General features: G+C 39.9%; 3 protein-coding genes across 4 annotated transcripts in view; all 3 read right to left on the bottom strand.

Moving 5' to 3' along the window:
* Positions 1-8,765: 8,765 nt before the first annotated feature.
* hoxd9a (homeobox D9a) lies at positions 8,766-15,615 on the bottom strand. Its single transcript, XM_051403719.1, has 2 exons — positions 13,871-15,615; positions 8,766-13,311 (listed from the first exon to the last, which is right to left on the bottom strand). Exons 1-2 carry the CDS (start codon positions 14,442-14,444, stop codon positions 13,067-13,069), a joined length of 819 nt encoding a protein of 272 aa, XP_051259679.1. The 5' UTR covers positions 14,445-15,615; the 3' UTR covers positions 8,766-13,066.
* A 582-nt stretch (positions 15,616-16,197) lies between these two features.
* Positions 16,198-19,591, bottom strand: hoxd10a (homeobox D10a). Its single transcript, XM_051403714.1, has 2 exons — positions 17,764-19,591; positions 16,198-16,944 (listed from the first exon to the last, which is right to left on the bottom strand). Exons 1-2 carry the CDS (start codon positions 18,509-18,511, stop codon positions 16,670-16,672), a joined length of 1,023 nt encoding a protein of 340 aa, XP_051259674.1. The 5' UTR covers positions 18,512-19,591; the 3' UTR covers positions 16,198-16,669.
* A 59-nt stretch (positions 19,592-19,650) lies between these two features.
* Positions 19,651-25,978, bottom strand: part of hoxd11a (homeobox D11a) — a 55,478-nt gene continuing 49,150 nt past the window's right edge. The window contains exons 3-4 of one of the 2 annotated variants that reach the window (XM_051403718.1): positions 23,598-24,050; positions 19,651-22,963 (exon numbers count right to left, since the gene is read on the bottom strand). In XM_051403718.1, the coding sequence (XP_051259678.1) occupies positions 22,728-22,963; positions 23,598-24,050 (689 nt within the window). In that variant the 3' untranslated portion in view covers positions 19,651-22,727. Of the gene's footprint in view, positions 22,964-23,597; positions 24,489-25,978 lie in introns of those variants that run through there. The other variant, XM_051403717.1, reaches the window with a different exon arrangement.

Genomic DNA, 25,978 nt, shown 5'->3' with positions numbered 1-25,978 from the left:
ATCGAATCTGTGACTGTGGTTTGATCACACAAATTCGGTTCTACAGGGTATATATAGACGACGGCAAGCGACACTTCCCACTTTTGGCCCTATAACCGCAGCACTTTATTTGTAGAGCACTTTCAACCAAACAAAATTTACAAAGTGGCTCACAGTCAGGATAAACAGAAACATCACAGGAACAAGGTTACATAAGGAAATAAGAGGCATGCATCACAACCAGATGGAGTAAAATACACTTTGAAGGAGTCTTTTTATAGCCTATAATAATACCAGAGTGTCTTCTTCTATTCAGTCTCAACTTTTAACACATTTTCTCTGATTGGATCAGCCTTTTTCTTTTCGTTCTGATGATTTCCTTTTAATGCATTTCTCTTGAAGCAAGCCTCTCTTTGAGTTTAGGGCCTTTGTGTTGTTGGTTTGAACCAAAAATTGATCACACATTAGTTTCAAACGTCTCAAAAAAAAAAAACTGTAGGCCTACAGGCTCCCTCAGCCCAGAGCATAGCTGTCAGTGTAAGCAGCAGAAGACACTGAACGAAAATATCCGCCAGTATATCAGGTCAGTGCGTTAAAGGTGTCTGTGCAGTAGGTCATCTGTCCATCATAGTCCAAGTTCACAACAAGAAAAAAAAAGCCCATCTTCTTTAAATGATATAAATAACTTTTCACTTTTGCAAGCTGTCACCTCATAATCAAAGACAAGCATTTGTCAAATAACGTTGATATGAACTCACCAACAGTTAACCTCCATGGCTAATACAGAGGAGCTTATCACCACTGCCCGAAAGATGAGACTAGAGGCCACTGAGGTCGAACTAAATCATTTACAAACTTATCAAAAAGTTCAATTATTTTCCGTCCTGCTGACAGCTCAAAGGGAGCAAAAGTTTACCAATTCCTCGCCGGCCATTAACCAAACCACCATGGCGGCTCCTGCAACATCCTTACAAATGAATTAAAGCTGAGAATGGTTAAGAATGGCTTGTTATTGTGTGTTATGATCAGAGTCAGCAAAATATTTCTCAAGCACACAAAATGATTTATAATAAAATATTTTCTTTTTAAATCAGTCTAAATGGGAGAGTTTATAATGTATTCTTATGGCAACTAGGCTACTCGACGCTTTGGGTCAGTCAGGATCAGATTTTGAATGAAAGAATGAAATTATAATCTCAGGGTAAAATTTATGTAACTTTTGTTTTGAAGCACTTTTGGCCAAATGTGACACTGTTTATATCACAGGTCTAGAGAAGCTTAAATAATAACTGGGCCATATTTTCTTTTGTATTAAAGAACAATTGTATGCAGGAAGTAACTGATTATTTACTGGATGGTGCATTAAATCGTTTTTCAGTAGAACATTTTGGCTGAAGTTTCAGCTTCAGCCTCATATTGTCAATGTAAAAGTTATAACAGAGAAAGTAAAAAAAAAAACACACAAAGCACCAAAATGAGCTGTCGACTTAACATAATGTCACAAAGACGTGAGGCTTTTATCTCTACTCTGTATATTTACACTTTCAACAAAAAACATAAAATATTCGTTTCAACCACAGTTAAAAGATTAAATTATAGCATCTGTAAAAATTCGTTCTTGCACTTCACATTTCAATATTTGTTAGACAGCCTGACCTGTCTTTCACCTTGCCCTGCAAGTCCTTCAGACGGGTCAAAGCCGAGATTCACAACAAAAGAATGATAAAGTCAGCGTTTCCTGGCAGCTTGTGTTAAACGAAAGGCCAACTAGTTCAGCCCGACTCTGTTTCCATTAAGATTACAGGCTTTTGCTTTTAAAAAGATTAAGTTGAGCGTTTGAGAGCAACAGAAAACAAGAGGCCGATTTAATCAGATTTTAGGGCGAAGTAAGGGAGCGTTTATGACTGGTAATAATATAAAATATAGGGTAGCTTAAATTCCTTGTAAGCCTTGTATTAAATAGCTAATTATTTAGCCCTTGGTACAGTGGATTTCTAACAATGACTGACGAAATTAATCATTTAAAGGCCTGCAGAAGAAATGCATTAGGCCTACAGTGAATAAAGCAGCAGCATAATGTGAAATAAACAGCTTTTTATTGTTGTAACCGCAGTGCTGTTTTTAGTTGTTTATACATCTCAGTGTGGTTGAAACTGAAACTCATATTGTCGCACAAACGAATTGTTAATTGTGGAAATGGCAACAGAGGATGAGCTGCAGATTCACAATGGTACATAAAGATGTATTATTTTAACCAGGCTATGAAGATATTTCATCCAATTCTTCAGTAGTCTTTAAAAAAAAGTCTGCTGACAACATGTTGATTTCTCAGCCTCAAACAAAATACGAATCCAAATGCAATCAAGGGAATAAATCACAGCAGTGAACCAAACAACTTGAATAAAAGCATCAAACAAAGCATCGATTGAGTCCTAAAAGGTTTAAACCCAAACCAAGCTCAAGCTCACAGTAATACGATTAAACACAATTTCCTTTACAGCAGCGCATCATCTAACCGTCTCTGCTTGTTCTCAACACTGTTGCCGCTTTTAGAGGCAGGAAACACTATAGCCTAGCCTATGCGTGTGACATCACACGCCCATACCACGAGCATAATGATAAAACACAGCTTACCACAGAGACCGCAACACATGGCACACCGAGGAGCAAACACATCCCTGCTGAAGGAAAAGTCAGCCTGGATCAGCTCCCTGCCAATTGAAGCTCTATTCCAACCCATCTGGACGGTCTTACTAATACACAATGAGAATTATATTTTGGCTTGTCAAGTCCCGGGCCATAAAACAAACTTTAATGGCATCACGTGTTTCCTCACAGCCACTCACAACACCGCGCAGACCCATAAATAATCCTCAAAGTTGCACTTACTCAATAACGCCGATTACACTGATGTGCACTAAGGAAAAGTCGTAGAAACTAGGAAGCCCGGAGGTTGTAACTGTCATGGGGGCAAAAGTGCACTGAGATAAAATAAAACTACTCCATTTTATTTTGGCAATGCAGTTATTTGCACTTGAGTCTTATAAGCTACTAATGCAATGCTTGAACAAACAACAAAGTCTGGTACAAGTATAAGTGGATTCCTGAGCAATAATATTAATAATCTTATATGTTCTCCACTTATTTCATTCAAGAATTAAAATTATTTTTGCTCACAATTGGACAGACTTGATTATATATCATTTTACTGAAGCCTCTTGACCTCTAAAGTGTTCAAAAAACATCCAACATGCATCACTGATTTGTGTTCAAATATATTTTTCTCCCCAGTGAACCTGACACAATAAGACTGATGTCATTCATTCTTCCTGGCCAATCCCAGAGCGCAGAGCGGTTTTGTCCCTCCTCTCCCTTCCTGTGCAAACTGGAGAGGGCGGATGATGTTGAGGTTTGGTTGGCTGCCACATTGGGGCAGGTATGATAAATGGAAGGGCATCAAATCAGAGGCTTGTCACTTTTTACATGCATGTCCTCATAAAAAAAGTGATTTCCCAGGAGATAATTTGAAGGTAACCCCCCCATGGCCTCCTGGGTGTTTTAGAAGTACATCCCCTCATATAGTTCCTGCTGTTAGTGGGTACTCTGTAGTTTAATGGCTTGCAGTTTTATGCCCATAAACACACAGGTTTTTTCTTTCTTCTCAGCTCCATCAGCACCCTTAAAGAGCATTTCCTTTAACATCCCCATCATGAGGAGAATGTCATGCTGCTTAACTCTCAAGAATCTGTGTGACAATGTTCAAACAGTTCATGTCAATGAAGCTAGAGTTTGTTCAGCATCTTTAACTGAAGTGGCTTCTGGTAACAAAGTGTCCCCTGTTTGTATAAGATTAATCAATGACGATAAACATAAAGTACAATACAATTAATTGGTTTGTAGAGCACTTAAACATAAAAAATCCCACAGCACTAAATGCAGCCATAAATAATCAAAGCAGATGATCTCATTTTTTTTTTACAAGTGCTTAAAATTGTGATTCTCTCAACCACATTTCTCCAAAACCACTTTCAAAACTGAACCGCATCACATGACCACGTGTCTCAGCCAATCGCTGTGCTCAGGAAGCTGCTAGTAAAAGAGCCTGAATGGGAGCAGAGAGGCTGACTGTTGGGCAACAGCGCCTTCTGGTGGCATTTTAACGGCTTCCCCCCTTTCCCACTGCAAAAAATGTCCATCTATACTAACAAGTGATTTAACCCAATCATAGGTTTTGTGAAACTATTGATACACATGTGCAAGAAAGAAGAGGAAACTTGAATTCAAAATAGCTCACTTCAATATAAGTCAATTTAAGTGAATGTGTCTTAAAGGAAGTGGGCCGATAAATCCTGATGCAAGGCTTGATTTAATGAAATAAAACTAGAAGAAAGAAGATTCATCTCAGGCTTTTGCATAATTTTCTGCCTTGATTTTTGGATTTAAGCAGATATATGGATATGAAACGGAGTGCCATGCGAGTATAAGCATGTTTTGCGGTGTAGATGTTTTTATTTATCATTAAGCAGAAAAAGCGAAATAAACTTGTTGCTCGTGATGATGGCGATAGTTATACAGAAAAACGACCAGTTAATGAATAATTTTACTAACTTTACTAACTGTAAAACGAAAAATAAAATAAAAAGTATAAATAATATATATTGTACCTTTTAGCTTTGATATAACTGGTCAGGAAGAAACATTTATTTACAAAAGCTCTCTCAAAAGTGTCACACAATGATGCAAAAGAGCCAAACACTGGACCAGACTACATGTCTGGGGGGGTTTGAATAAGGGTGGAAAGGGGAAACCACATCCATTCATGGAAAGTGCTATCTGTTAAAATGTGTGCAGGGCCTGCGGTCTGACATTGTTCTACATAATTAGATATAAACGTAATAAAGACGTGTAGAAATGATGTAAGATATGCACATTGTCAGATTAAAAGGCACAAAGTGAGTCCTGTCTAATTCCCCCAGCCTTCTAGTTGTGCCTGTCTTCCAGGGTCCATTTTGCCGCATTGCAGTAAGGCTGTAAATACTTTCGCAGCTGCCTGTCAGGCCACAGTGAAATACTGTCTTTGTTCAGTTGGCCCCATCTCCAGGCAGCTGAAGACAGCTATGAAAACTGAACAACTTCTGCCAGGCTTGCATATGTGGAATATAGCAAAGCAGATTTGTTCTGCGTCGAATATACTGCAGCATTTTCACATCAGTATGTGGAAATATAAAAGGTTCATCAAGATGCAATGCAGGTTTTCTGGTAGCTAAAGAATGCAAAATGATTATAACTTTGGATTTACTGCCGACTCAGATAAACCCGGGAATATAAACAGGCTAGTCGACATGCAATAAGCTGCTTCAAACTAAAAAGTAAATGGGATGTTTGGTTCAACACATGGGGCTGTCTGTATAATTAGTGGGAAAATGACTGCACTCAGTTATCTGCATCAAAAACACTGCTCAGACACCATCATTACTGACTTCAAACATCTATCTCTGCAGAATAATCTTGAAATGAAAAGGCCAGATTGGATACATTTCCACCAACAAAACAAACAAACATTAAGCCATTTGATAGCCCAGCTGATCATTTCATTAAAATATGTGTCTTTGATTCTTGCAGCATAATAGCAGTGGAGGCACATTTGCATTAAAACTAAGACCTTTACCCACCTTTTCTCGGAGTAAAGTATAAAAACAATAAATTTCAATGCATCCAGCAACATGTGAAATCTCCAAATTACTTACAGAGTCATTACCCCGCTGCAAATTTACATGACTAATGAAACAGGAAGCTGTCAAACTTCACATGCAGACACACACACACACACACACGCGCGTAAATAAAGTCCATTATCACACAGAAAGCTTACCTACAGCCGGGAGGTAATCCATGATTATTCTTTGAGGTTTACCTATGCAGTGCATTTTTGATCAAGCTATGAAGAGCCAGTGCCGCTGTGTGCATGAAGAGGTCAGATATGTAGAAAGTTGAAATGCTCCTCTTGTCATCCAGGAGAATGAGCAGCGCAGTGTCGCAAATATGTGCTGATCAGACGTTTATGAGACGAATGCAATTTTTAAGAAAGCCGACCGTGGCGTATCGGTTTGAACGACATAGAGGCAGAATGCAGTGGGAAAAAAATCGCCTGGGAAATCAGGAAAAGAGCCATGAAGACGTTTGCCTCTCACACATGACCAGTGGCATCCAATGACAGGCGATGGAGGCACATAAAAAAGTCTATTACCAAGTTGTAAATTGTCCTCTCACAAAAAGGAATTTCGACTGCAGCAATTCTCCCCATCTTTGCGCATAATAGCAGAAGCCCCTCCACGTCCTCTGGAGACAAACAAGAGTTTTTTTGGTGGGGGGTTTTTTTCCTCCTTGTTTTTTGTTTCTATCACTCAACCATAAAATGATGTTAAAGTGCAAAAAAGCAGTTGGACTGTAGCCGTAAAATGTTTTAGCTTTATCATAATGCACATTATTTAGTGAGTATTTTGGCTTATAAAATGTAACCCACTTTTTCTCGAACATTTGGCTAAATCATGGTGACGCAGTGTCTCCTTTATTCAGAATAAAAGGCGACATATTTCTGTTTAATCCCCCAAAAATAATGATTTGTTAGATATGATGTCTGGTTGGTTTTTGCGTCGAATGAAATCTTTTACACCAATAAAGACGAAATTTAGTGATGTTTTTTTTGTGTTTTGTTTTAGTTTTTTTGGCAAGCGGCCTACACACCAACTGTTAACAAAGTGGCACATAGTAAAATCTTATTGGGTTTAATTATAAGTAAAAGTAGGTTGTAAATAAAGACAAAAAAAGAAAAAAGAAAACGAATCCTAACAAAAAAAAGTATAATATTGTGTCATTAGCCTTCTCAATTATTGTTCAAGGAAATTAATATGCTTTAAATCAATCCGTGTGCCTCTCGCTGTGTATGAACACAATATTGTACAGCATCGTCTCCTTCACACTCACATACAGGTCAGGTGTTATTCAGAAATATGCAGACAAATTAGGTTGGAATTTACGGTATATAAAGCATTTTCACGCTATTGACCCTCGAGGTTTAAAAGGCTACATATTGCAACTGCAGCCCCCTCCATGTTCTGCAGCAAAAAGGAATTTCTTTCATTTCATTCTCGTTCATCTGGTGGCATGCCAGAGTCAGCACTGTGCGATTTATAGTCAGGCTATGGCTGGGTCTCTGGTTTCCTGTCTTATAGTTGTGTACGTGTGTGTGTGTGTGTGTGTGTGTGTGTGTGTGTGTGTGTGTGTGTGTGTGTGTGTGTGTGTGTGTGTGTGTGTGTGTGTGTGTGTGTTTGTGTGTTGCAAGAGATCAGGATTTGTTGCATTACACAACTATGACATTATTGTAACTCTAGTCCAGTGTAATCCATTGGGAAAAGGGCCATTCTAATGGAGGGGTGGAGGATGGGGTCTGGGATTAACATTGCTTTAGTTTTGGTGCAACGATAAAGATACAGAACAATCTGTCCGCTCATTCCTCTTACATGATGTTACCGTCTTTTATTTTGGGGGTCACTGATGGCAAGAGCCTCCACGTTGCTCTGGGCGGATGGTATTAGCTCCAGTGTGTGATATAGTGGCGGACCAGTGCGCAGTAAATGAATGATGGAGAGCCAAAGACAGATCTAGCGCGCTCACAGTGGTCATTTCCTTTGATTAGGGAAAACAAATGGTGTCCGCTACCGGTCTGCTGGATAATAAGAGGCGTACAGATCAAACAGTCACTTAGATAGGTTCAGTACATAGATAGATGTACTCAGTGTTGCCAGCATTACCTTCCCCTGCTTTACTTTAACATTCCTGACTGATACTGAAAAAAAGAAACATAGAAAGACACAGGGTCTGTGGGTGGGGCCCGGATTGTAACTATAACACACAGCCGCAACATTGTTAGACACCTAGAGGACTAATAAAGATGTGGCAACCACCAGGATAGCACGCCTCACAGGGTAGCAGGTCTCCATGTTTTCATTTTAATTCAAGAGCCTGGTGGGATTTTCTTTCTTCCTGTTCTCTCTCTCGGTATTCCAATTTATCCGGTTTAAGAATATAATATAATAATGCAAAAAACATCCAGGTCAATTGTCCAGGCCAGTATATGTTGAAGTGGGTTGGAGTTATTCATAATGAAAACACTGTTGTTACTTAAAAAATAATTTAAATAAACTCAATTTGACACGTGTTTTAAAAACTAGAGGTGCCTAACAGGGAAGTGTAGGCCTGTGTCACAGTATAAACTCATGGTTTCCTTCCAGCTCTAATTGTACTTTCTCCACAGCCTGATTCTCAGACAGGTAAATATGAGGCCGTCACAAAGGGAGCTTTTATTTGATGTTGATTTTTATTGTGTCTTTGTCACGTTGACAGTTTCAGCGCTTAATATATATACATATTCCCTGTTTACAACCACATGGATTCAAAACGCTCGAACCATAAAAGTCTGTTGCCAAGAAAGTAGAGATAACATGACTGATGAAAGATACTGTTTACACGCACAGCAACACACCACACATGTGTCATTATTACCGAACAGACCAATCGGGATTCCATCAGTTTTAATGATGGATTTACAAAATAAAGTCGTTATATTACCGCCCATTGTAGGCTGTAGCCAATGGTGTAGTGGTGCCTAAAAAAGTGGAAATACTCTTAATTTATGCCCTTTTTTATATATTTAAGGATGAACTCCCAACTACGTATTTGCCCATTGTCATTTAACGTCAGAAAGTAAGGATTAATAAAATCATGCATTTTCAGTGAAGTATTCTTTATTCCTCACTCCATCCACTCACGAAAACTGGACCATTATGTCTTGCCTTTGCCATCCAAAAAATAAAACAAAAAAAGAATCAGCAACACTAGACACAAAAGAGGGGATTTAGAAGTGGGTATACCCCGTGTACCTGAGTATACCCTGCACTAGACCACTGGGTGTAGCCCATGATTCAACATGCATTCCATACATACACTACATTGTATCATTCTGTGTTCCAACTAAGTGTAGAAACACACTGTAGAACGTTCCGTATTCTAGAGTCTGGACGACTAGAACGGGCTACCTGCCTATCAAATTGCGCCACAGACCTCAACTGCTTTTCAGTTATTGTGGTTTTGGTTGTGAACCGAAAAAAAAAAAAAAAAAACGTAAAGCAGACTAATGGAAACATGTTTTGAGGAAATGCAGTGAGACCAGGACCTGGAGTAATGTAGTCTATAGGCCTGACAAAAGGGATAACTGAAGTAGCATAAGGTTTCCAGAAATAGGTTCAATTCGAAACTTCTCCCCCCTCTCTCTCTCTGTGTCTCTCTCACACACACGCACACAGACACACAAGCAGACACACACACACACACACACGCACACACACGCACACACACACACACACACACACACACACACACACACACACACACACACACACACACACAGACAGACAGACAGACAGACAGACAGACAGACAGACAGACAGACAGGCAGAGTAATCAGAGAATGTCTATAAATTGGCACACTTCTTATACTTTCAGAAATACGCAGAAAGGAACTGCATTTATGTGCTTTCTCTTATTCCAGCTAGCCGACTTGGACCAGCGATATTTCTGCAGAATAATCCTGTAACTTTACTATTTAACACAGTTCTGGGGGAAAAAAACCCCAACATTAGCCCAACTTTGTTCCCAATCGGTGACACAGCTATCATCTCGGGCCTTCACACAGTAATAATAACGCAAGGACAAAGTGTGCGGATATGGCGCACTGCTGCATCCACGGGTGTAGTGACTGCAGCTAATGGCAAGAGTGAAATAGCTGACCCCACTGGCCTGTAAGCAAAGAGGCACATGACTGTCTATAACAGTACAGAGAGGGTGACTGCGTGGAAATTGACACACTGACAAAAAATCCCCCTATCAATCGTATTTTCGTCATCATCAAAGAAAAGGTTTGATCCGGTTATTGTGTGCGTGTAATCATGTCGACACATATATATATATATTTAAAATAAAGAAGCTGAACATCATCATTCTGGGGTCAAGGTTTCAGCCGTGACAGTCACCTTATAGTCAGCAACCAACTGTAGCCTACTTATCACACATGCAAATAATCAAGTCAACGTTTCATCTAATTGCTTCAATATTTTGTATCCATATTGTGCTGTGAGTGCTGCCATTGGCCGTCAGTGTTTGGATGCTTTGAACAACTGGAAACCTCATGACAATCATCACTTTGAATGGCGATGACTGAAGTAATGTTCACTGTAACTCCTCAGGACACAGAGCAGTATAAACCGAGGGAGGCGCCTCTTGTTCTTCCTCTGCAGACTGAATTAAGAAAAAGCAGGCCACACTGCGCTTTCATCAAATGTGTCAAACTGGAGCTGTGCTGTTTAAAGATCTAATAATCAGTTTTCAACAGCCAGTAAGCAACAATAAGTGTGTATGAAATACATCAGTCCTGAAGCTGGATAGCCAGAGCATTTAGATAATGGAAAAGTGTTTTTGTTACACTCAGTTTTAGGGTCACAGAAACCATAATTGTAACCTTAATTTAATTTATTATAGCTTGATAATTCTGCTAATGATTTTTTGCCGTGATTGTGTTAATTGTGTAGGTGTTTTATGTTGCAGGCTAAACCATTTGAAAAGAAAAAATGTATAATGGCTATTTTCTTCCAAATGCCCCTGAAGCACAGTGATTTAATCAAAAACATCCACGCTGCAACACTGCTTCAATATTAAAGTTACATTTGAGTATTGGGAAATAAAAAGGAAAAAGGTTGTTCTGGTGTCTCCAGAACCACTACAGAGCTTACATAAAATATTATCCGTCATCAATAATTTCATTACCTCCAAGGACACTACAACACGGACAATAAAATACATGCAAAATACTAAATCAATATGATAAAGTTTAGAGGAGGATATATGGCCTTTGAAGGGGAAATTTAGAGGACTGCATTTCTGGTTCTCTTCTGATGAACTGAGGCTGCTCCTGGCTCCAGTAACCCTTCTGAGTGTCGATCAAAACTGAATGCTCTTTTTGCAAATGTATGAGATGAAATGAGACAATTATCTAGAGTTTTTTATTTTTTTATTTGCATATTAACAAAAGGCGATTAAAAAGTAGGTACTGGGGCTTTCAACTGTTAAAGAAGTGTAATATTTATTTATTGTTTTTGGTCTGTTGGTTTTTAGAAAACTATCTTTCGATTCTGAGGAAGAATACCATTGTAGTATTATTATCATTGCTTTGAGGGCTTTTGATTAATCCCAAATAGAAAACCTCCAGTTTTAATTAGTATAGTTTTTTTCCCCATACAAATCAATGAATCCATGAGTGCATGCTGTATGGTATGGTCCATGTGTTGCCTACATGTTCCAGCTGTGAATGAATTGCAGTAACTGAAACTAAAAGAACAATATCGCCCTCTAGCGATCCCATTACTGCCCCCCTGAAGCTCCAGCAGAGATAAACACATTGCATTTACTCCTGCACAACTCAGGGTTTTGTCATTTGATTTGACTACAACTGCCTCTACATGTTCTATTGTTCACTTATTAATTCATTAATTTATCTGTTATAAGTTTAAGAACATTCAAAAAGGTTTATTTCACTAGAAGTCTATATAGTTTGCATGAGGTAAGATCAGGACATATTTCCTGTTTTTTTTTTTTTGTTTTGCATGTCAAAATAAAATAAATTCATCAGATGGTAAGACTGCATCGGACACCAGTCAAAGTTAAGTTTTTTTTCCCATCGGTGGGAAGTGCAGTTGATGAATAAACGTGACCATTAAGGTGGGGGATGATTTCCTTTAAGACAATTCACCGACCAGACACCCTGTGGAAAAGTGTCTACATTCTGTTTGTCAGCAACAGACGCAAACGCCCAAGAAAAAGGGGGTTTCAAAGGAGAGTGTAATTACTGGCCAGGACCATAAAGTCATTTAGGCCAGACGTCTAGCCATTTCTATAGCTTTATTGGACCGCGTTTCTTCCTGCTTTAAAGTAATTATTCGTACAAGTTGGACAATAAATTGGAAATCCGCCGCAACACCTCTCCCAATCGTAAACACTTTATTACTCGTTCTTCTACGTTTCAAATCCTCGATTCAGAAAAAAAAGTTAAATTTAGCAGAAGGCCTACAGTATGTAGCCTTATTTAGGATTAAAGTGCTAATAATAAAGATTAAAATCCCTCTAATCTATACATTTGCAGTCTGCAAATTAAAAAATGCAACTGTCAAACACTGAAACTATTGAAAATAGTTACAATTTATTTCTTCTTGTGTGTGTCTGCATTGTGCCGCAGTAGCAGTGTAACTGTAAACAAGGCCTCAGGGATAGGTTTTTTTCTTCCAATCTTATTATTTAAATGAAACAACCCGCCAGTGTGCCAGAAACACGCAGAGAAAGTTGTTAAATGGGTTATTTAGAGTAAAATGTCACACTGTATATTGACACTTCAGCTAAATGAATGATTTGCCAAATACCAACTCACTTTGAGTCTTTGAAAGCAAAAACATGGTCAACAATTTCCTCACACAAGTAAAAAAAAAAAAATCCTCTGTGGAAACGGGTCAATGCACGGTTTACTGACGCAGTATCTCCAATGTGTGCGTACTGACACAGACAGCAGTCAAAGTAGTTTAGCTGTGAAAATGTTTTATATACAACTCCACATTCTTAACAGCTATAAAAGCAATACACATAGGCACGTTTCCTACTGTGGTGGTGGGAGGGGGGGGCTAAACAACTCTGAGAAACTGCTTGAACATCCCAGTGTGTGTTTGTGTAAAACTGTAAAACAGGGAGAATTTTCAGATGGCTTGAAACAGTATTTCACGGATCCATGTCTGTAAGACACATTCCTGCACATTTTGATGCATCAGCCAACAAGTTATGACACTGACACGCAATGTTACGCTATCTAGAGGGTCTAAAAAAATTAAAATAAAATGGCTACCGAGGCTCCTAAAATCCAAAATAAATGTAATTGTTCAGATGGCTTCCTTGGTACATACAATAAATGTGTGAAATGGCAGCAGCAGTGATTTCATAGGTGATCCTTGCCGCTCCTCTCTCTGTTCATCTTCTTCATTTTCATCCTCCTGTTCTGGAACCAGATCTTCACTTGTCTCTCGGTTAAACTGAGTATGCGGGCGACTTCATAGCGTCGATCTCGTGTCAAATACATATTGTAGAGGAACTCCTTCTCCAGCTCTAAAGTCTGATATTTTGTGTAGGGGCATCGCTTCTTTCTGGTTGAGCGTGCGTGGATCCAGTTTGCTGCAGGGTTGTCTGGAGAAAAAAAACACACACACACACACACACACACACACATAGAGAGAGGGGGCAGAGATACATGTGAAGTAAAGACACATGTGATGAGTGTGTTTTTTCATTTTAAACTTCAATTACTTCAGTAAATGGTTTCCTTGAAATTGGGCTTTGGTGACATATAGTCTTCCTGGTGTGGTTGCAGGGACTCAAAAGCAAAATAGTCGCTATTACATTGATAGACAATGCGCAAAAAAATGACTAGATTACATGTTTTCCTGTTTTTATTGATGGGTATTTACCAAGAGAAGAAAATAAATCAGTCCTATATTTATCCCTAAAGTATACCTCAGGTAAAATCTCATCGACATGGAGCAATGTGTATCTATTTTAGGTGTCCTGTGACATGAAAAACTTTAGGATCCCCTGTAATAACCCTTGCAGGGCGGGTTTTTTCCCCTCTCCGAGCCGCGGTATAGTACGAGACACTTTTATAGGTTAGTAAAAGCTCCAGTTTTACACACCCAGCTCATGCAGTTCTTAGGGTTGTAAATCAGGACCGGCTATTTCGTTTACTTACTTGGGTCAAGTTGTTGTTGTTTCTCCTCTTTGGGCTCGCTGTGGCTCGAAAGCTCACTTCCACTGTGCTCTTTGGTCGCTTTTTCTGGACACTCCGATACTCCACACGCGAATTCGCCGGCGAGCGGCCGAGCCTCAGCCTCCAACGCGTCGCACTCGGTAGCTTTCGGCGGTAAGACCTCCGGCTTTGTCCCGTACGGCCGACTGCTGGAGTGAAATCCGGCGAACGAAACGTGGTTGGAGATCGGGTCCATCCAGGAGCGGACGCCTACATATCTGCCGTCCGAGGCGGGGAGATGGGACTGGTGGTGGTGGTGGTGGTGCACGTACGGATGATAAATCCCCTGCGGGTGAACCGAGGACCAAGACGACGAGAAAACGGCGGACTTTGGTGCAAAATTGCAAGAGGAGAAGTCTGCGTTGTCCCCAGCACCTGACGGCCTCGGGGTCACCATGTGTGGAGCCTGAATAAAGCGAGCACCGTACACATCCTCCGGCTCCTGCCCCATTATAGCGTCCACATAGCAGTTGCTGAGAGTGCCACTGGAAGACATTTTTGATCTCTTCCTACTCATATAATAAGGGTTGCACTGTTACGGGAAGCTTCCCTCTATGAACAATCATAGTATTTTTGCTGGCCTGTATCTACAGGGATTGGTTACATGGATCACGTGGTCATATTTACCAATACAGCGAGTAAATCAATCCTGCCCTTGCTCTCTCCTTTTTTTTTTTTTCCTCTCTCGTCAGGTTTAATTTAGCTTTTCATTTCACAAATAATAAAAAGCCCCATCAGATGTGACTGGAGGGAGAAAACATGACAAATGAATGCAAATGGTTTTTTTTTGTGTGTTTCTCATGTGTGCTGCAGGAGGACGCTGCAACAATACAGGCAACCAAAAAAAGGGGAATAAGACACTTTCCCTCCCACATACACAGTCCACCAACACGGATTCCCTGTATCTTAATGTTTGAGAAAAGTCTCACAATATCGTCCTGATACCCTCATTGCTAGTAAAATGGTTTATAGACTTACGGAGTCCTCGTAAAATAGATGTAATAACATGTTGTAAAATAACAGACGCCATTTCCGTCCACAATGCGGCGGATCCATTGTTAATATTCGGTGAGGAAACATATTTTCTGAGTTGGTTTTAATTTTTAAAGCTAAGCCGGAAACAGCAGTTGTGAAATTATTGTATTCATTCAAAGGAGGGCAATAATGTCTTTATGTATCAATAAATGTTTTATGAGGTGCGTGTGATTATACATGCCGTCAATAAAAGGGGGAGAGAAAAAAAAGACGTGTAGAAGCAAAGTCCATCTGTGCATTGCTGTCTGAAAGCTTTAATTTTAATGTTCAAATATTATGCATCTTGTCTTTTTTAGAAATTAACTTTGTTCTTTATTATTTGTTGCCTGTGTTGAAGTCTGTTGACCTTCAGTCCAGGAAAAAAAAAAGAAGCACATTTCTAGGGGAAACAGATGTAGGTCAAATCTGCAAACTGGATCAGACTGACAGTTACATGTTATTTTATCACAGATAATTATAAAATATGAAGTTATTCTGGACTGAGGAGAGAAATGCAACGTGGCCACTGAGGCCTGCGTCGCTCGGAGGGAAGGAAGAGCTGATCCTCGCCTGTGAATTTGTGCTTGAACATAACTTACCCCGTCTGATAGTCCTCACAGACTGTTAGTTTAGTCACAAACAGGCTTGAAAATAAAAGCAACACCGTGTTTATTTGATTACACGAACCCCGCCTCTTCATTGCGTCTCTCTTGCTGCACTTTGTACACAGATATAGCGGATTGATTGTAAACGGCAGAGGAGGATGGGATATCTTTCAATTCAAACCATTTTTGGGTTAGGTGTTTGTTTTTTGGGGTGGCTTGTTTTCACAGATATCACTCTGTAGGTTTCAATTTGTCTTCAGGGAGCTGGAACAGCTTCAAAAGTATGTAATAACAGGTTAAGTATTGTGTCCTAACTACTAAAGCCGCATGTGTTAAAACTGCTGGCAGCCCGCAAACAAAATCTTTTCAAGGTTTTAAGCCGGTTCGTCTGATGAATTTAGAGCACAATGGTCAACATTTAGTACAATTAGAAACACATGTTAGGAGCATCTTTGGAATACAGTTTCTCCCCTTGTAGTAAATTCAAATAGGCTCGTTTAGAAAATGTAATTTCTTGTTTTTTCCCCTCCTTTTAAGCAAAAAAGCGCCTGCGTCAGTGCAAACAGTGCCGCAGATTTGATAAAGCAATTACTGATCAGTGAGATATTTGTAGACCAGAGATTTTGATAGTACAAACAAATACAAACCAGGATTATTTGACAATTTATTGCAAGATACATGCCACAAACATGCAATAAATTCACAGATTAACATTGTTTTCCGTCACTTTAAAGGCTCATAGAAACATTTTACTATGGAGCAAATGGCTTGCACATACTGTAAAACAAATGTTGCACTACACGACAATAAATGTGCTTTCATGACTGAAATAGAGTAACTCTTTCCGAACAGCTCGCCAATCGCGACACAACAGAATATCCATGTCTACTGGCAGAAGGAAGAAATCTACTTCTCCAATAATTTAAGACCAAAAAGTGTTACCCTGTGATAAACATAAGACAAACACACGACGCCACACATAGTACTATATAGTCACAGTTTCGTTGAAATTGAAGATAAAACGTCCAATGCCACTAAAGCATCAAACTGAATATGGGAGGAAATAATAAAAAAATAATTCAAAATAAAATAAAATAAAAGCTAAACACAGATACATGCAAGTTCACGAAAAGGTGAGATTTGAGGTCAGTTCACGGATGCGGTTTTCTCTGCTCATTTTCTTCAGTTTCATCCTGCGGTTCTGAAACCAGATCTTGACCTGCCTGTCGGTCAGGTTGACGCTCCGGCTGATCTCTAGGCGGCGCTCTCGGGTCAGATACATATTGAACAGAAACTCCTTCTCCAACTCCAAGGTCTGGTGCTTTGTGTAGGGGCATCTTTTCTTTCTCCCACTTTTTGCGGTTAACCAGTTGCTTGTCGCCCGGTCACTCTTGCAGTCTGTAACAGATTTCAGATCAGAAGAAACCACAGTATTTTTTTAGGGGCTTGCAGCGTGAAGAAACTCTCACCTGCTGCTTTTTTTGGATTTCACCTCTGGGAAATAACACACAATATGAAGGGTTTTCCCAGAATAGATACAAATACTGGGGATGTTATTAGTTACGTACATGCCACCACTAATGAAATAGAAATGAAAATGAAACCCCCAACTGATCAAACCGCACCCCGGGAACACACCTTCATACAGCCAAAAATTTTTTTTTTTAAAAACCCCAAAACATCTATTAATTTCACAAGAGTTTGAAATGCATTAACGTGTAACATTTGATTAAATTGTTAAAATGATAAACTTTTAATTTAATTTTAAATACAGTGATTTTTCTTTTGTTGTAGGGTTCTAGTTAAGGATAAACTATCCTATACTACACAGCTGCAAATGCACCAATTTCTTTAAGATCCTGGAGTGATTAAAGTCTGCATTTATACAAGAAATACCTCAACAATCATAGCTGCTTGCGTTAAATTCATAATTTTCTGAAAACCGTGCAATATATGCCCAAATATAAATCAGCAAATTGTGAAAATCTATTCTCTAAAACGGCATATTATTTGAATTTTAATATCTGAGGACAAGGGACACACTGCATGCTGCATGGTAAAACCATTCTCTGTTGCCTATTACTGCAACCTGAGAAAGACTCTCATTAAACATTACGACTTTAGGGTTGTTTGTGTTTTATACTTGGTTTTATGATGCTGGAGCCTTCTCAGCACTGCAGCGCCACAAGATAAAAGCTTTCATTGTAGCCAACCCACCTTTCCCTTCCTTCTGTAGCAGCTCAGGACTGGACACAGAGGCTTCCATGGGGCAGTTTTTCTCCCCAGAGCTGGGTTTGGGATCCGGGCTTTCTGCGGGGACCGGTGTCCTTGATGTCTCGGGTTTTTGCGGGACGTCCTCGGTTTTCTTTTCCACCTCTGCAAAATTAGAAGGCGCCGAGGAGGACTGCGGTTTTGGGGTGACTCGGCTGAGTTGCATCAGTGTTGGGTTTGGACTCGGCGGCTCATGGCAGTAGTTTTCCTGATGTTTCCCATTCGCATAAGTTTGGCTCAGTCTGAAATACCCCGGAACCGGGATCTCGGGACCATCGACTGGACAGGACTCTGGAATAACGTTAGAATATGCGGGGACCTCTGACGAGCTGACTTTTTGTACTCTCTTATCGGAGTACATGCAGCAGTTACTCTCTTCCTTTATGCTCTGTGAAAATGTACAGTTTGACATCTGACTGGATGTCTCTATTCTGCAGGGTCTATTCGGATCAGTCCAGTTATCTATTTGAGGTATGTACGAGTGGACATTCATGCCCATATTTTGGTGGTTGACCTCCCCTCTTTTGCCGAAAGACGGCAGGAGTCCACAGGTTTGCATTCCGTAAGTTCCCATTTCTGAGCCGGACGGCATGTACATGTTGCTGTTGGAGTAAAAGCTGTCCGTCCTGCAAGCACCAATTAAAGAGTCCACTAAAAATGTGTTTGCCGCAGGAGAGCTACTGGGAAAGGACATTTTGGGGGGTTAGGTTCTTTAGAGGAGAGAGATGTCCTTTGTAAGCTGACATATCTAGGAAAAACAATCTCCGTGTAAGTCAGGATGCCTCCCGACCACATGACAAGCCCACCAATGAGATTTGAAAATGGCCTTGAGACGCAGCCTCCTCTCCCCCCCCCACCCCACCCCACCCCCCCCTGCACGCGCTCGTACTGCGGATGCAGACGTGGTCAACAGCGACACCTACTACGCGGACTTGAAATTGGTTCGCATGCAGGCTTCGTGCAGGCAGAGCAGGAGCAGCATCGCGAGAGGCTGTGCAACAACAACTGAAACAATCAAATTTCCCCCCCAAAAAAAGACGATTTGAGTGGAATTTGAAAATAGATTGTCTTTATTTGGATTTTATCTTTTTAACACTAGAAGCTGCGTGGAGTGTTTTTAATGTGTAAAATGGACATATGTGTCTTTGTGTGAGAGACTGTGTGTGTGTGTGTGTGTGTGTGTGTGTGTGTGTGTGTGCGTGTGTGCGTGCGTGTGTGTGTGCGTGTGTGTGTGTGTGTGTGTGTGTGTGTGTGTGTGTGTGTGTGTGTGTGTGTGTGTGTGTGTGAGTTTGTGTGGGTGTTTATGTATGCGTGCGTGTAAACTGCTGCCTACATGGCGCATAGGCGACAACTGCAGACTATTTGAAAGAATTTTAAATGATGTTTTTTTATATTCATGACCTCCCCAGACCACCAACGACAGAGCCCACACTCACTCTGGCTGCACATATTTTACTGTCTCGAATATGTTTGAATTAAAATAAGAATGCAAAAAACTAAAAAATAAAGATGACTCATTGTGGAAATACTGTTTGCTCTGCCGATTGTGCATTAATTCAGAGTTTGAAGTTTTTGTTATTTATTTTGCATGGGGATATTTCCTGTTGATTTTTTTGTAATGAAACAGCATCAAATCCTTCTATATAAGGGGCCATTTGGGGTTCCTACAAAACACGAGCATTTAAATCAGCAGTCTTTAAGATCTATAAGGTATAGCTATTGTGTTTCCCATCATTCACAGATTTAAATTAAGCTACTACGAGAGCCCTGTATGCATGAAGGTCAACATTATAACCCTGCAACGCTTTACTTTACAAAATAAAATCCACTTAAGACGGATAGAAAATTGTCCTTTATTATTTGCACAAATTATTAAGCACAATATCGCATTTGCATTTTGTCACAAGTAAATGCAAAAGTTGAAAATAAAAACCTGCGGGACGTGGCGGTTGTACATAGTCCGGGGACTTTATTGTTCAGGGCTCCATTGTTTTTGTCTGCAAGGAAGGCAAACGTGTGCAAGATTAACAGCCTTAAACTGAGGGGTAAAAAAAAATAAAAAGCACTTTGTAAACTGAAAATATCCATCGACCGAAAATCAGAAATCAGGCCACAGTAACTGCAATGATCCTACAGGTATTTTACAAATAAACAAACAAATAAACAAAACACAATAAATGCAGCTTGAAATAATTATATCTTTGGTATTTATGCACCAAGCTTTAAATAATTATAACTTTGTTGAGAGGATGTGTAGACATCGTCTCCCCCTGTCTTCAATGCTCTTGGATATTTACAGTTGGTTGTAAATAAGCATTTGTAGTATGCAAAACATCTCAACATCATAGGATTCACAAACAACAAAATACAGGCTCGTTAACCTAAATGTGATTACGGAATATGTGTAGAAAAATACATTCCTCGTTACACCATCCGGTTATTTTTAAAGGAAGAACAAAACCATTTAACTGAGACATCTGATAACACGGACTTCATTTCGGTTTCAAAAGTCACCTTTCTAATAATGACAATTGCTCAAAGATAATACTGAGCTATTTATATAACCTGTGACGCACTGAACTGGGAAAAGAAATCTTTAATATGAGAGTATATTTCACATGCACAAAATATACACAAGTACCTCAAAAGTGGGGAAACTAATTGGACTTTAGGTTATGTTGTAATAATAATAATAATAATAATAATAATAATAATAATAATTTAAAGCAAATACCAGGAGATCCACCGATATTTAAAACACAAGAGTAGTACAGCATATAAAAATACAACGTATAAGGATAAAGTTAAAAAGTATTTGAAACTAATACCTCTGTGATGTTTTGTCTGACTATCACTATTATATGGTTTGTTTTTTTTTTTTCAAAAAAACAGATGCAGCCAGACGCAGATAAAAGATATTCTAATAGTCATACAACTGCAGAGTGAAAGAAAATGAAAGAAAATGTAAAGCACGTTTGTGTCTCAGTGGCCTCCAGGTGAAGATTTTAAAGGCTCAGACGACAAAGAGACGGAGTGGAATTATTTATTTCAGCTTGACTCGTCCTTTCAGAACACTTGAACATGACTTGTAAATGTAATTGCCGTCTGGAAGATTCGGGATTTGAATCTGCTACACTGAGCAGTGAGTGAAAGAAATAATGTGTGTTAAGAATTGTTGTTTTCTTATTTTCTTCAGATAAACTGTAGCCTGTGTGTTGAATGGTTTAATATAAAAATAAGTGATTTTGGACAATTATTTTTTAAAGAATTAAAAAAAATAATAATTACATTCACACTAAACGTGCAACAGGATGCGATTATAATTAAAATAACAACCTATACAGTGCCTGTGTTGAACGGATTATACCTCCATTTAATGATTATCATGCGGGGTAGACGTTAATTTTGGCTGAACTCTGCATTTCCACTGGCGGCCAAAAGCTGCAAGTCTGCCCTCATGTGGATACACCGAGAAGCAAAGTGAAACACCCTACACAGTTGGTAATGTAATTTCACTGTAGGACATGATGACAACCCAATTAAACGCTTAATGAAACCTCGGTTTTATAATAGCCTTTTTGGGAAATAACTGTAGATGTGATGCATCACAAACGAAATAAACATTAGTCCCTCTCCAAACTTTTTTTTTTTTTTTTTTTCATAAAGGACGCTGAAACAATGGGTGTAATTGATGCTGTATGGACGTAAAGTGAAAATAATACTTCCACCACATGGGTTATCAATAAAGCGACTCTTTGTGTGGAATAAATGCATTTATTTACTCCGTCCTTTTACTGGTTACAAAAGTAGCACAGAGATAAAACACCACTGAGGTAAAAGCATGGCATGAGTTCACTTGTAGAGTTACTGTAAAGTGGAACTGCACAAAACGTTTCACCTGCCTTAATGCAGAGATGGAAACGAGCTTTTTTTTTTGCGCCAACAACTGGAAATCTCTCTCATTTGCAGCAGATTGAGAGGCGTCAAAGCCACATTTAGCTTATCTAGAACATTGGAAAAGCAGATAAACTTGAAAAAAAAATTACCTATCTGTCCATAAGGCGGTCCTTGTTATAGAATATCCTCCACTGCAGTTAACACTGGTAACATTAGGATGTCAAAAGGAGCTGCATATGGACGGGATGCGCAGAAATCTCTTGAATTCTCTAAACATTTGTAGCCTGGAGTGAAACTACTTTGAGGCAGGAAAAAGAATCAGTCCTCTTGTGGTCTGGGGGTTGGGACACCAAAGTCCAATAGCCCCCTATTTAGACATTTACAGCTAGGTTTATTATACTGTCTAGACGGTTCAAGGTTTAGTAAACAACCCAGTGTTTGAAAGCAAAGGAAATAAAGGACTATACAGGCCTGCAAGCGCCGAATTTCTCCATTGATGAATCATAAGAAAGATTCTCCCTTTTCCTGTGTTATTTTTGTAGGACTTGGTTAAGTTCATGTGACAAGTTTCGTGACTATGATACAACATTTGTCGTGTCTACTTTATTTCACACCACAACGTGCATTATTATACATGCGTCTTATAAATGGGCATTACACAAGGAAGAAGCCTACATATATTTTTATATAAATAATTACAAAGTACAGCTCGCGCTTTGCTGAAATATTGGTTGCCAATAGAGCGAAAATATGTGAACACAAATAAATTAAATGCAGATTTTTGTTTGCAAAAATATGGCATCTTGGGTTTCCAAATGCTGGATATTTATAAAATAAACTGTTTAAACTGGACGATCAGGGTTCAAATATGCAGAGGGAGCAGTCTTTAAACTGTGTGTGTGTGTGTGTGTGTGTGTGTGTGTGTGTGTGTGTGTGTGTGTGTGTGTGTGTGTGTATAGCTCCTATTTTACTAGTGTGTGTGATTGTGTGTGTGTGTGTGTGTATGTCAGGTATCAGAATAAAGGATTTCCGGTGAAATACTGTAGACGGTCGCGGTTCAGCTTTTTCTCTTTCATTCTTCTATTCTGAAACCAAATCTTCACCTGCCGATCAGACAGGTTTAACATCCTGGACAGCTGAAGCCGCTTCTCTTTGTTAATGTACACGTTGAAGAAAAACTCTCGTTCAAGTTCTCGGATCTGGTATTTGGTGTAAGGACACCTCTTCTTCCTGGACTTGGTTGATGAACCTGCGCATGAAAAAGGAAAAAATGTGAAAAATGTTTCCTAAAAATTCCAACATCAGGTCATAAAATGTTGTGCACAGTACAGTTAACAGGTTGAGGAATATATTTATTTATTTATGCACAAAGGCCCTCTCTCTTTCACACACACACACACACACACACACACACACACACACACACACACACTTACAGATACAACAACAGAGGAATTTGCATTAAAGTGAACTTGTGATTTTTAAGCATATATTGGTGTATGGAGCGCATTATATCCCATAATTCCCTAAAAATGTTGCTATAGGCTACCTGCACAACATTGCCTATAAACTGATAAAATAAACGTTCAATAAAACGATTCCTAACTTTCTTACATTCCATATCAACACAAATCAATTCCAGCAACACCGTATTGTTATTAGACACAAGGCAACCTTTAAAGTATGGTTACTTAACCGTTTCCCATTGTAAATACCTTTACAACCGTAAAGTAAATCTTATTGGGATATAAAAGCTTTTGCATGCTTATAAAGAGGCACATAACCCTGGACGGCCACGGCGGTGGACATAGTGCAGTCCAAGACACTCCATTGTCTAAATTGCACACCTTATATCCAAGACCGAGAAGAAAATAGTGACTTACTCTGTTGGTTGTTCTTGTCGCCGCAGTTGGAGGATGAGTCCTCGTCGACGCTCCCGCTCGGGTCAGCTTTGTGCTCCTCCAGTTTGGTTAAAGCCTGATTGTTGTTCGCATCATCTCCGGGGGCAGCAGAGTCTGTCTTTTGTTTGGGGAGCTCCGCGTTGGGCTTGTCCGAGTTAGGATTGTCAAGAAACTGGTCGAAGCCCTGGGGGAGAACCCCATTTCGGCCGACGCCGGTGAAGAAATTGCACGGCGAGCTCGTCCCCCCGTGGTGGCCGTACAAGGACTCATTTTTGAATATCACATCCGCCCTGCTGCTGGAGGACTGGATCAAGTCCCGGTGCATTATCTCGTCCGTTGAGTAGTAAGACGCGTAATTGCCCCTGTAGTGCCATTTGCTGGGATGGTCCAGTCCATAATCCCTGAAAGCGACTTCTCGAACAGGTTGGACTTGGGCTATGTTGGGAGAATAGGGGAAATTAATCTGACACGAAGTAGTCTGCGGTAAAAAGGAGGAGACTGATGTAAAATCGGGCGTCGAAACGTAATAAGTGCAGCTCGGTAAATACATATTTGACGCACAGCTGCGATCATCGTATTCCGTCATATCTCTTCTTCCTTTTTCCTCTTTGCAGACAGAGGAAAGGAATTGGCAGCTTGACTGTGTTAAACTTTGTCCATCTATAGCACCACAGGCGTGTGGAAAGACCCCGCTAGGGAGAAAAAATCGGAAACGTAGGCAGACCTGCAATACATCTTGATCGATTCTTGAGGTAATTGTGTCATGTGATCCAGCCAAGAAATTACCATACATCAATATCAGTCATTAAAAACTGTCCGGAGAAACTCATGTGAGCGCATGCAAGAGACTCCATTGGCTGCCTGGCTGCAGAGGAAACTCCTCTCCAGCCTTCTTGCCCTATAGCTCACGGAAAGAGAAATTTGTGAACCACCGCTGGAATATTTAATTGAAAGCTTTACAGCAACATCCTCTTTTGTCGTGTAATGACAAGTAATGACAACCGCACACGCTCATTTGTCAATAAATTTGTGCAATTTGGAGCGGGCGTCGCGTTTGTAGCAACAGTTAGGTTGGGAACATTGAAGTTGACCTCCGCATTCAATGTAAAGCTTGAGGAGAATGGCACAAAGGCCACCGTGTCTGGATTTCAACTGCACAGTTCAACCAGAAAGTGCAGCATTATATGTGATCCACAAGCGACTCATTAGGTGTCTTTTTATGGAACAAAATGTTAGGGTTCATTGCATATAATCACTGTGCACCCATTGTGGTTGGGGGGGGGCACGTTTAAATACACACAAACAAACGCAGCACGAAAATATTTGAATTAATTATCAGACACAATCATCTCGTCCTGCAGTGTGGTGCACAGAGAGAGCTCAGGAGCCACAACAGAAATAACAAAACTATCACAAATTCAGACAGAAATTCTACTGCAAAGCATGCAAACTAGCCCATGTGTGCCTCAGCGTTAAAATCGGTTTGTATTAGTATGTCAGAACATAAATTGCTTGCTTGGTTTTTCATTTGTTACACCCTTAATAATAAATGCAGATGGACGCGGGGTAGAAACAGCCAAATGAAACAGCCCACGGTCCGCTGTTGTAGATGCAGAAAACGTTGATTTTGGATACCACAAAAACATAAGCTAAGTCCATTGCAAGCATGAATCACTGAGCACATTCAGCATGGCCAAGTCCAAAACAACTGGCTTTGACCGTCTGTGGTCTAGGTGATGTCCACCAAGCACTCACCATCAAGCCTCTGCACCCAAACCCATTTTATGGCACGAAGGCAGCCATGCCTGCAGTGTTTGGGCCCTCTTCTCGGTGGGGAAAACGGACTTTACGGATACCACATGTCTTCAAGCCTCGATCAATATTTTTGTTTGCCCTCTGTGAGTATGATTTTTTTTTTATGTTTATTACTCGTAAGAAAGTAGAAAATTGAAGGAGGTTATTTAAAGTAAATCAAAGCACTTCATAGTTGTTGGGGTTTTTTTGCGCGCAGGCCTGATACTTGGACACAGAACACAGAATGGTCATGAAAGTACAAATGCAGCTTTGACTTGAAGGCCAGTATTGTAGTCAGAGGACAAGTAGATTTCTCACTGCTTTAAGCCTGAAGGTCACACGCAATGTGGAAGTAGCTTAAAGGCGACTGGGTTTATTGTTATTGGGGGGTAAAATCAGCTTTGTGGTCGGATTCTCTGTTTTCAACCTTTAACACACTCCACGCTGAAACCCCTCAGACGGTTTACAATGAAAACTAAAATGCGCATTTAATTACAGAAATTAGGGTAGAAATTAAATATTTCTTACCAAACTAATCCAACCGACGCACCGCCTGAAGAGTGCGAAAA

Source organism: Dicentrarchus labrax, unplaced genomic scaffold (genome assembly GCF_905237075.1).
Source record: "Dicentrarchus labrax unplaced genomic scaffold, dlabrax2021, whole genome shotgun sequence".
Lineage (NCBI taxonomy): Eukaryota > Metazoa > Chordata > Actinopteri > Moronidae > Dicentrarchus > Dicentrarchus labrax.
The sequence above is the reverse complement of the archived record's forward strand: the minus strand, read 5'-3'. Positions and strand labels throughout refer to the sequence as shown.

Bases quoted from the DNA above. Each gene is read 5' to 3' on its own strand.
- hoxd9a (XM_051403719.1), bottom strand. From the start codon at position 14,444: ATGAGTAGGAAGAGATCAAAAATGTCTTCCAGTGGCACTCTCAGCAAC. The intron at 13,312-13,870 runs GTAAGTAAACGA...TTTTTTCTCCAG, and splicing joins ACAACAACAACTTGACCCAA to ACAACCCTGCAGCAAACTGG.
- hoxd10a (XM_051403714.1), bottom strand. From the start codon at position 18,511: ATGTCCTTTCCCAGTAGCTCTCCTGCGGCAAACACATTTTTAGTGGAC. The intron at 16,945-17,763 runs GTGGGTTGGCTA...AATCTGTTACAG, and splicing joins GCTACAGAAGGAAGGGAAAG to ACTGCAAGAGTGACCGGGCG.